This window comes from Micromonas pusilla (genome assembly GCF_000151265.4).
Source record: "Micromonas pusilla CCMP1545 genomic scaffold MICPUCscaffold_2, whole genome shotgun sequence".
Lineage (NCBI taxonomy): Eukaryota > Viridiplantae > Chlorophyta > Mamiellophyceae > Mamiellales > Mamiellaceae > Micromonas > Micromonas pusilla.
In genome coordinates, this window is record NW_003315883.1 from 1151638 (window position 1) to 1162154 (window position 10517).

General features: G+C 62.7%; 5 protein-coding genes across 5 annotated transcripts in view; 3 read left to right on the top strand and 2 right to left on the bottom strand.

Annotated features, from left to right (window-relative positions):
* Positions 1-1749: 1749 nt before the first annotated feature.
* MICPUCDRAFT_38461 (uncharacterized protein) lies at positions 1750-4320 on the top strand (the record flags this gene model as incomplete). The annotated part of the gene is made up of 1 exon (XM_003055983.1): positions 1750-4320. One exon carries the CDS (start codon positions 1750-1752, stop codon positions 4318-4320), a length of 2571 nt encoding a protein of 856 aa, XP_003056029.1.
* Positions 4321-4361: 41 nt separating this feature from the next.
* Positions 4362-6041, top strand: MICPUCDRAFT_64522 (uncharacterized protein; the record flags this gene model as incomplete). The annotated part of the gene is made up of 1 exon (XM_003055984.1): positions 4362-6041. One exon carries the CDS (start codon positions 4362-4364, stop codon positions 6039-6041), a length of 1680 nt encoding a protein of 559 aa, XP_003056030.1.
* Positions 6042-6290: 249 nt separating this feature from the next.
* MICPUCDRAFT_46537 (uncharacterized protein) lies at positions 6291-7906 on the bottom strand (the record flags this gene model as incomplete). The annotated part of the gene is made up of 1 exon (XM_003056375.1): positions 6291-7906. The coding sequence occupies one exon, from the start codon at positions 7904-7906 to the stop codon at positions 6389-6391; it is 1518 nt and encodes a 505-aa protein (XP_003056421.1). The 3' UTR covers positions 6291-6388.
* Positions 7907-8394: 488 nt separating this feature from the next.
* On the top strand, positions 8395-10091 carry MICPUCDRAFT_46538 (Drug/Metabolite transporter superfamily; the record flags this gene model as incomplete). Its single annotated transcript, XM_003055985.1, has 1 exon — positions 8395-10091. The coding sequence occupies exon 1, from the start codon at positions 8901-8903 to the stop codon at positions 10089-10091; it is 1191 nt and encodes a 396-aa protein (XP_003056031.1). The 5' UTR covers positions 8395-8900.
* A 349-nt stretch (positions 10092-10440) lies between these two features.
* Positions 10441-10517, bottom strand: part of MICPUCDRAFT_64527 (uncharacterized protein) — a 2904-nt gene continuing 2827 nt past the window's right edge. Inside the window, exon 2 of the mRNA XM_003056376.1 lies at positions 10441-10516. The gene's annotated coding sequence lies outside the window, so the exon portion shown is untranslated. The remainder of the gene's footprint in view (position 10517) is intronic.

The window sequence follows — 10517 nt, forward strand, 5'->3', positions numbered from 1 at the left end:
TTGAAAGTACTTTCGTACGAAAGTACTTGTACGAAAGTACGAAAGTACGAAAGTACAAGTACTTTCGTACGAAAGTACTTTCGTACTTTCGAAAGTATGAATACTTTCGAAAGTACTTTCGCTTTCGTAAAGTAAACTACCTTCGAAGGTAGCTACCAGTATAGATCGTGTATCCTTTTTATGGAGCCCGACACAGCTGGCGATTTCCACATCGCCCAGACTCCGTGCGCTCGTGAGGCTCACATGGGTTTCATGAATCCCGTCGTGGGGTTGCTTACTACGTGAGAGGATTGTTCGTAGTGTGGTCTGCTCGCATTTAGATCACATGTTTTGCCCGGATGGGTTAGAGCTCAGTCTTTTTGTACGAAAGTACGAAAGTACCTTCGAAGGTACCAAGGTAATCAGATACACACGTACACGTACTGTACGTGTAGTGTACTGTATTTACTCGCATTTAGGTCACATGTTTTACCTGGATGGGTTAGAGCTCAGTCTTTTTGTAATCAGATATACACACAGTGTACTGTATTCCGCTCGCACGTCCGCGCCTACCTGTAGGACCGGATGAGCGTACTGTAGATCTGATTACAAAAAGACTGAGCTCTAACCCATCCAGGTAAAACATGTGACCTAAATGCGAGTAAGTACAGTACACTACACGTACAGTACGTGTACGTGTGGTATCTGATTACCTTGGTACCTTCGAAGGTACTTTCGTACTTTCGTACAAAAAGACTGAGCTCTAACCCATCCGGGCAAAACATGTGATCTAAATGCGAGCAGACCACACTACGAACAATCCTCTCACGTAGTAAGCAACCCCACGACGGGATTCATGAAACCCATGTGAGCCTCACGAGCGCACGGAGTCTGGGCGATGTGGAAATCGCCCAGCTGTGTCGGGCTCCATAAAAAGGATACACGATCTATACTGGTAGCTACCTTCGAAGGTAGTTTACTTTACGAAAGCGAAAGTACTTTCGAAAGTATTCATACTTTCGAAAGTACGAAAGTACTTTCGTACGAAAGTACTTGTACTTTCGTACTTTCGTACTTTCGTACAAGTACTTTCGTACGAAAGTACTTTCAAAGTACGAAAGTACTTTCGTACACGTGTAGTTGTACAGTACAGTACGTGTGTGTATCTGATTACAAATAGACAGTACGTGTACGTGTACACGTACACGTACACGTACACGTACACGTACGTGTAGCAACAATCATCAGTTTGAGCAACGCCGCGCGGTTGACCAGCTCAGTGCACACAGTTCAAATTTCTCGGACGGAGAGGTCCATAGGTCGACGCGCGATGACAAACCCCGCGGTGCGTCCGCACGCTGAACCCCGGGGTCAGACGCGCGATCGCAGCGTGTTCCGCTCCCCCGTGCCCCTCCAACACCCACCCCCCGCGGCCTCGACTGACGAACGACTCCGACGACCCGCCGCTCGCAGGAACCCACCGCGGAGGACGTCGTCGACGAGGACGGGCGCGCGACGTCGGAGAAACGACGCGCGCGAGACGCGTGGAACGAAGCGAAGCGTTCCGGCGCGGTAAACCTCCCGTCCGACGCGGTCATCGAGGCCGTGCGCTCGAGGATCTTTCATCGCTCGCGCGAGTCCGACGCGAACGCACCGCTCCGCGAAATCTGGAGTGAACGAAGAGGATGGTATCACCCGACGAAAGAGGAGCTGTTCCGTCAGCAATGTGTCGTGACGGACGAGCTCCGAAGGTCCGGGACGCTGCTAGAGATGGAGCTCTCGTCCGCGCGCGCGGTCGTGCGACGCCGTGACGCCGCGATCCGAGAGCTGGAAAGGTCCCTCGTCGAGCTGTCGATCGAGTGGCACGCAGCGAGCGCGGAGAACGCGCGAGCTAAACGCACAGCGCCCGTCGCCCTCGCAAGAGGGCTCGCGCATCTCAACGCGCGCGTCTCGCACGCGCGTAAGAGCGCGGCGTGGAGGCGATGGCGTCAAATCGTCGTGACGTCCGTGCGAGACGCGATCGAGGAGACGCTGGAAAAAGCGCAGACGTCGATCGAGCGCTCTCGCGACGAGTCCGCGACTGCGACGCGCGACCGCGACGCGTTGGCCGCGCACCTCGCGACGAGACGCGGTTGGTACGTCGACGCGCTCGAGAAGCAGCGCGCCGCGCGGACGTTCCGCGCGTGGGTGACGAACGCGGTGGTGTCGAGAGCGAACGCGATCGTCGCCGCGGCGGAGGGAAAATCAAGTGCCTTCGCGGATGTCGCGAACGAAGCCACGCGCGCCAGGTCGGACCGCGACGTCGTCATAGCCACCCTCACGACCGAGCTCGACGAGCTGCGTGCCGTCGTTCACGCGAGCCGACAGAAGATCATGAAGAGCGCGTTGGCGAGGATGCGAAATATCGCGATTGCGCCGGCGTTTAGCGCGTGGAAGCACGCGTGCGTCGTCGCGAGGGAAAACGCGCGAACGATCGAGGCGAACGCGCTGAGAGAGCAAGTCGCGAGCGCGCGCGCGGACGTCGAGACGCAGAGAGAGACGTTGACGCGCACGAGAGCGAAAGCGGTCGAAGTCGTCGTGAAGAAGATGTCGAGAGCGGAGGATGCGAAGTTTTTCTCGCGGTGGCGTTCGAACGCGAAGCTCGGACTCGCTTTGAAAGTGGATCGCGCGTGTAAAAAGCTCGCGCACATCGCGATGAATAAACGATTCAAGCGCTGGCGGAGCCTCGCGAGGGCGACCGCGGAGACGAAAATGGCGGAAGCGCAGGGCGCGGAGATGGAGGACGAGGTGTCCGAGCTCGAGGCGCAGATATCGTCGCTGCGAGCGGAGAGAGATGCGCTGCGAGGGGAGATGGACGACCTGAAGGAGGATCGGGACTACTTCGAGAGGAAAGCAGAAGAGGGGATGGACAAGCTGCGAACCGCCGCCGCGAGGGTCGCGAAAAAGACGCAGGTCGGCGCGGCGCAGAAATCTTTAGAACACTGGCAAAGGGTTGCGCAGGTTGCGAAGAGGCACGCGCACAGGGTCGCGGTGCTCGAACGCGCGCGGCGGAGGCACATGGAGAGGATTGTACGTCGGACCATCGCACTGGCGTTTTCGAGGTGGCGAGAGAGCGTCCGTGTCGTCGCCGCGGAGAAGGACGAAGAAGACACGGACGAGATGGACCGACTCCTTCACGAGGCGCGCGACGACGCGCGGCGATGGCGCGAGGCTGCGGAGCGTGGCTGGGCAGCGGTGCAGCGAATGGGGCACAAAGCGCTGAGGAAAATGTTACGCGCGATTTCCTGGCGCGCGTTTGGGCACTGGAAGAAGCTCGCCGCCGCGTCGTCGATCACGCGTCAGTACCGCCGAGAGACCGAGCGCGTCATCGAATCTTTGCGCGCGAGGATCGCGCCTTTGGAGTCCGAGGTTGGTGCCCTGCGACTGTTCAAAGACGCGATGGCGAGCTCGGAGAGGGCGATGATCGTTCGAAAAGGCGGCGGGTACGTCTCCATAGACGCGTTTGTGAAATCCGTCGAGGATCGCATCGGCGCCGCGGCGTTAGAGGACGCGCTGGCGGGTTCGAAAGAAGGTGAGGCGATCGCGACGCACTATGGCCTCTCCGGGGTATGCAAAGCACTGAAGCTTCAGCAAGCGAGGGCGACGGGGGGCGAGCCGACGCGCGGGGGGCGAGCCAACGCGCGGCGCGAATCGACGTCGCCGCGGGGGAAATCGAAGACGACGTGGAGACGAGTGCTGCCGCCGCCCCGGGATGTCGGCGTCGACGCGCGCGCCGCTCTCTCGCCCGCGGATCGATATCAACCCCGCGGAGGCGACGTGCGAGCTCCGGGATTCAGGTCGTACGGTCCAGGGTACGACGACGCGGTTCGACCGAGCGCGGATTTCGCGTACGAGCCCCCACCGGACGCTCCGGAAATTAACTTGCGCGTGACGCACAAGTCGGGGTTTGATCACCAGCCGGGTCGCCGAGTGAACCTCAAGGGGGACGACGGCGGTCTCGCGAAGTTCACTGCGGGCGTAGGCGCGTCCGCGGTGACGCGCGCGAAGGTGCTGTCCGGGAAGATTGGCGGCTCGGACGCGAGGCGAAGGACCGAGCGCTTGTCCACCCGAGACTTTCGCGTGTCGTACGACGCCCCGAGCGCGGCGGCGCCGTCGCGTGCGGTCGCGGACCCGGTGGCGGAACGACGCCTCGGCACGTCGGGGTCTCACCCAATCGGATTCAGCGACGTCGGCTCCCTGCGCGGGGTCGACGCGAGACCGAGATCGGACCTCCCGCGCGTCGGCGTTGGTTCCGCGCGATCGCGCGCGCTCGAGGAGGACGCCGTGAGAGAAAGTCCTTAGACTAGTTTAAGGAACGGCGTTCACCACGCGGACGGGGCCGTATGGGGACCGGCGTGTGGAGGACGCGCCTTAAAATAGTCTATAGAAACGCGTCAGTAGTACCCTTCCTCGCCGCCGCTGACACCGACGTCGCGCTCACGATCTTTCACGCCCTGGCCTCCCGGGGTCAGCCGCGGCGGCGCGGCTTTCTTCGAGTACGCGTCCCACTCGCGTCGCGTGTGCGCCACCTTCTTCCCCTCGCCACCGCCGACGATGGCGCGCCCCGGCGTCGGCGTCGCGTCCGCCCGCCGACCATCCGTCGTCGCGCACTTCAGCGCGTCCATCTCCCGGGCGTGCAGCATCCTCTGCTGATGCAGCGCCGCCTCGACGCGGCCGTCCGCGCGATCCAGCCGCGCGTTGAGCTTTTGAAACATCGCGCTGATCCCGTCCTCGAGGGCGTGCACCGCGGTCTCGACGCGTCGGAGCCTGCGAACGACCGCGAGCTCGACGCCACCCTCGACGAGCTCTTCATCGCTCGCGTCGAGATCTTCTGCGGCTTCGAAGCGGTCTCTGATCGCCGCGAGATTCTCGAGCGATTTCGCCGCGGCGTCCGCGATCTCCGCGTCCCTCGCGACGGACGCCATCTTCAACATCGCCATCAGCGGCGGAGGCGGCGCGGGGCCGGTGTTCCCGCGCGTCCCCGCCGCCGTCGGGGTCGCGACGACGTCGAGGTCGCGCGCGGATCCGCCTCCCATCGCGGCGCGCAACATCTCTGCCAATCCGGCGGGGACGCCCTCGGACGACGGCATCGTTGTCGCCGCGTCCCTCGCGTCGCCGTCGCAATCCCGCGCATCTCGGTTACCCTCTCCTCTGAGCTCCAAGACGACGCCCTTGAACAACACCCTTCGTCCCGCGGCGTCCTCCGGGTGCGTCGGGAACAGCTTGACGAGGAGCGCTGTGCATTCGCTCGGGCCCACAGACGCGGCGCACTCGAAAAAGACGCGGCCCTTTTCTCCGCCGCCATCGCCGCCGCGACGGAGTATCCTCGCCACGCGAGTGCCTCCCGGAGTGTGTCCGACGCTCGACGACCCGGGGGGTTTCCGCCGCGCGGTCAGGGCGTCGTCGTCGTCGTCGTCGAGACGGATCTGCTTCCGTGTCGAGTCGTTGGCGACGTCGTCGTCGTCGTCGATTCGCGTCCCCGCCGCTCGACGCTCGCCGACGAAGCCCGCCCTGGACGCGTATTCCCCACCCACCGCGTTCGCGCACGCCGCGGACGACGTCGGCGTGCCGCGTATCGTCCGGACATACTGCCTTTCTTTCAGCGTCGGATGGATCGCGTACAGCTCGACCGTCTTCGCGCTGGACACGATCGAGATCGTTCGGACCGCCGCGGACGACGGAAGCGGGATCGTGACCTCGCAGTGCGCGGACGCTTTCGCGGTGAGGCGCTCGAGGAGGCACGCGTCCGCGGCAACGGACGAGACGGACGCGACCGCGCGCTCGAACCCGCCGTTGAACGCTTCGCGATGGGTCAAGACGCGGACGCGGCGGAGCAGAGGACCGGATCGCGCGTTTCCGCTCGTCTCGGAGGCGCCGCGCGCGTCGACGACGGTGCACGCGTCCTCGGTCTCGGCCTCGGCGACGGACCACGAACATCGCGGCGGTTTCATCCTCGGCGCGGCCATCGCGGGGCTTGCGTGCTCGCTTCTCAAGCGCGCTCGAATCTGAATTGTGAAGACTGACACAGTAAAAGTTGTTACTGACAGGAGCTACAGGTAACAGATACGAAGGTAGAATACTGACCTACTTTCGTACTTTGTACTTATGTGTGTACACGTACACGTACTAGCGAGACTACTGACTCAGTGCCCTGTCATTGTACTGTACGGAAGTACAGTACGGAAGTACACGTAGCCCTACGTGTACACGTATTCTATCTTTGGAGATATTCTATGAGTACTCAGCTGCATTTGTGATATGATATCATAGTGCAGCCATAAGTTGTTACCTTCGTACGAAGGTACAAAGTACTTTCCCTTCGAAGGTACTTTCGTAGTTCTGTACACGTACACGTACACGAGACTTTAGACTAAGATGCGGCGCTCTTGCGAGGGCCGCCGCTCGCGCTCCCGCGCCCCACTCCCGTCGCCCAAGGCTTACTCTTCCTCGCGTCCAACCCACACGCGCTCGCGGTACGCACGTCGTACGTGCTCGATCCCCCGGACGCGCGCGCGGCGGCGATTTCCATCGTGCTGACGTCGCCGTCGCCGTTGCCGTCGAGCGCGTGCAACCCGAGGCCGAGGTGAGACGCGACGCCGCCGCTCGAGGCGTACCCGATCGTCCGCCCGAAGACGATGCGGTGCGTAACCGGTTCCGTCTTCACGCCCCCGAACGATGTTTCTCGCTGGGGCGCGTCGCGCGTCTGACGAAGACGCGCCGCCGACGCATCGTCGCACGCCGTCGTCGTCGTCGTCGCCGTCGCTGTCGCCGTCGCCGCGCGCCCGGATTCCAAGAGTCGCGTCGCGTACGCGCTGCACGCCGCCTCGTACTTCGACCCCACAATCCGCCCCGGGTAGTGCACGGCGCCGTCCGCGGGATCTCGTTCCCATAATCCGCCGCGGCGCGGCACGTGTAAGTCGCGTCTCGCGCCCTTCGACGGGTCCTTCCCCCAGTACACCCCCGACGAGCGCGCGGCTTCTTCGTCCGCGAGCGTCTTCGCCTCCCTCTCCGCGATAAACGTCGTCCGAACGTCGATCTGTTTTCCCAACAGCACGTCCTTATCGCTCGCACGGAGCTCTCTGTGATGCCTGTGGAACAACTCGAGGTGATTGTCCTCCCAGCCGGGCTCGCGCGCGAACGGAAACGGATCCGCATCGACGTACGCCCCCATCGGGTAATACGGCGCCTGCGCCCCCCCCTTCTCTTTGATCGATCTTATCACCTTCGCGCGCAGCTCCTGACCTTGCGACGGATTCAGCGCGTACGTGTCCATCGGCGGCCGCGTCGCCGCCACCTTCGCGCGCGAGCGTCGCGTCTCGAGTCGCTCCAGCGGTGTCGTCGTCGTTCTGAGCGCCGCGGTCGCTTTGTCATCCGCCGCGATCATCGCTCGAAGCTTCTCCGTCGCGTCCGTTCGCTGTCCTCCTCGCACGCGCCGGCCGTCCCAGTCCCTCTCGTGGCGTCTCGACGTCGCCGCGGCGGCGACGCGGTCCGCGGGTCTGCGTCCGCGGGGTTCCGTCGCGATCGTCCGCTCCTGTCGAGTCGTTTTCTTCGACGCCGCGTCTTCTTTTTTCGATGCCGCCCTCGCGCCCGAGATCGACCGCTCGTAGTCCCTGAACGCGGCCTTCGCTCGGAAACTCACGACCGGGGCGGCGCCGCGCCCGATGCAATCGCCGCGCCCGAACGCGATGGACGTCCGCGTCGTGGACGCGTGCAGCGCGCGGTTGATCGCCTCCGGCTTCTCGTCGATCGCCGTTCGCTTCAGTCCGGTCGTCGCGCGCGCGAACGCGCCGTCGTCGTAGTCCTCGTCGTCGCCGTCGTCTCGCGGTCGAGCCTCGCCGAAACCGGACGCGTCAAGCGCGGTGGGAGCGCGGTTCAGCGTCTGCAGCATCGTCTTCCACTCGTACGTCGGCGAACGCGAGGGTCATGTGAGTCGGGGGAGGGGTCGGTCAGCGGATCGTCCAAAATTCATTCAGCGCGGAAAAAGGGGTGGAGGGAGACGGGACCCAATCCTAACCCTAAACCGTGGCTCACCTCGATGACGCGTGTTTTCCCCATGACGAGGGGCGCCGTGCGTTGCGGGCGCGACGCGCGGACGAGAGAAACGTGCACCCGGTGGTCCGCCCCTCGCGCGTCTTTGAGCCCGTGATTTCGTTCGACGACCCAATACTCGTACCAGACCGTTTTGGCAGTTCGACGAAGAAATATGGCTACAAGTGTACACGTACACGTACACGTACTGTACGTGTACAATAGCAGTTTGCGTTGTACTTTCGTACGAAAGTACTTTCGTACGAAGGTACACCGCGATAGTACGTTTACACTACATGTACACGTACACGTACAGTACTCGTACGGTTAATATTGTGGAATAGAATATTTTCGTACAACTTTTATTCTACAGTTACAGTACACGTACACGTACTGTACAGTAGTTGTAAATCATAAAAAAAGTGGCATATCCTCACTACGTGTACGTGTACTGTACATGTAGTCTAGCTAGCCCTACGTGTAGTCGTGTACGTGTACACGTACCGGTAGTGCACATACGTTGCAGGGCTACAGTTGAAGATAGATACCTGTACGAAGGTACAGTACAGCTTCGTCAATTCACGTTAATTCGCGTAGTACAGTACAGTACGTGTACAGTACACGTACGTGTACAGTGTACACGTACAGTAGAACAGTACCTTCGAAGTTACACTTAGAAAGTACTTTGAGTACAGTACAACGTTGTACGAAAGTACTTTCGAAAATAATACTTTCGTACTTTCTTCCGAAGTAAGCTTACACGTACAACGTACACGTGTACACGTACACGTACAGTATTCTATTTCCGTGAGGGTTGAACTGCAGGCTTACTGTACACGTACGTGTACAGAGAGATGGGCGAAGCGCGCGCCGTCCCCGTCGCGTCCGCGTCGTCGTATCCGGGCGCGAGCGACGCCGACGCCGACGCGGACGACGACGCGCGGACGCGAAGGCGCGCGGTGCCTCCGCTCGCGATCCTCGCGTGCGCGGTCGTCGCGGTCTCCTCCGCCGCGGTCGCGTTCCGAGCGCTTCCCGACGTGCCTCCGCTCCTCCTCGCGTCGTGGCGACTGCAAGCGACGTCGATCGTCCTCTTCCCCGGCTTCGTCCGCGACGCGAAGCGCGCGGCCGCGGACGATATCGAGCGCTTTCGCGCGAGCGCACCCGAACTCGTCGCGAGCGGCGCGTGCCTCGGCGCGCACTTCGGACTGTGGGTGTGGGGCCTCCAGACGACGTCGGTCCCGCACTCGCTCCTGTTCGTGTGCTCCACCCCGGTGCTGATGTCCTCGTGCGCCGCGCTGCTCGGCTTCCCCGTCCGCGCACGCGACGCGATCGCCGCGGGCGTCGCCGCGGTCGGCGTGATCCTGATCGCAGCGGACGCGAACCGTCGCGGCGACGATTCGCACGCGTCGTCCTCGGCCTCGCCGATCCGCGCGACCTGGTACGGCGACGTCCTCTCCGTCGGCGCCGCGTTCGCGATGGCGGGACACGTCCTCGTCGGGAGACAGCTCAGGCCACGGATGCCGCTCTTCGCGTACGCGTTCCCCGCGACGCTCGTCGCCGCGGCGTGTCTCGCGATCGCGTCCGCGGTCAGCGGGGAGTCCTCGAGCGACGGCGGCGGCGGCGGCGGCGCGGGGTGGGTCCGCTCCCCGCGCGCGGCGCTCGTCGTCTGTTATCTCGCGCTCGGACCGGGTCTCGTCGGTCACGGCGGCGTGAACGCGTCGCTGAAGCATTTCGACGCGATGACTATCGCTCTCGCGCTGACGCTCGAGCCCGCCATCGGCAGCGCGATCGCGTACGCGTGCGGATACGCGGTGAGACGGAACGGACGACGTCCCGCTCGGCGCTCGGCCATACTCGGCTCGGCTCGGCTCGGCTCGACTCGGCTCGGCTCGGCTCGACTCGCGCGTCGTCGTCGTCGTCGTCGTCGTCGTCTCCCGAGCGCTCGGTCGTCTTTTCCCACTCCGCGGTCGTTTCTGTTTCTCTTCGCCCGCCGCGCTTCCCTTTCGACGAACGCTCGACCGGCGAGACGTTCGACCGACGACTGACCGACGCGTTCGCCCGCGACTGCTTCGCCCAGCGCGCGCCGGGGTGGAAGACCGTCCTCGGGGGCGTCGTCCTTCTCGCCGCGACGTCGGTCGTCGCGGCGTCGTCGTCAACGTCGACGCCGCGGAGGTGAGCCGCGCGGGGGCGTCGACGCCCCCCGCGCGGCTCGATTTCGGTCGCGCGCGTCGTCGTCGGAAGTCGGAAGCGCGTGGGGACGCGCGATGAGCGAAGTCCGCGGGTTGTAGTCTCAGATAGGTCCCGTTCAGGCAGCGTTCAGGGACGGAATTCCACCTCGGAATTCCGTCCCTTTCCGGGCGAAAAACTGAGAATTTTTCCCTATGGGCAATTGGTAAGGCGTGATTTTCGTATTGTACGGGGAAATTCATCTATGGGCAATTAGTTCGGTTTGCGCGCGCGCGCGCGCGCCT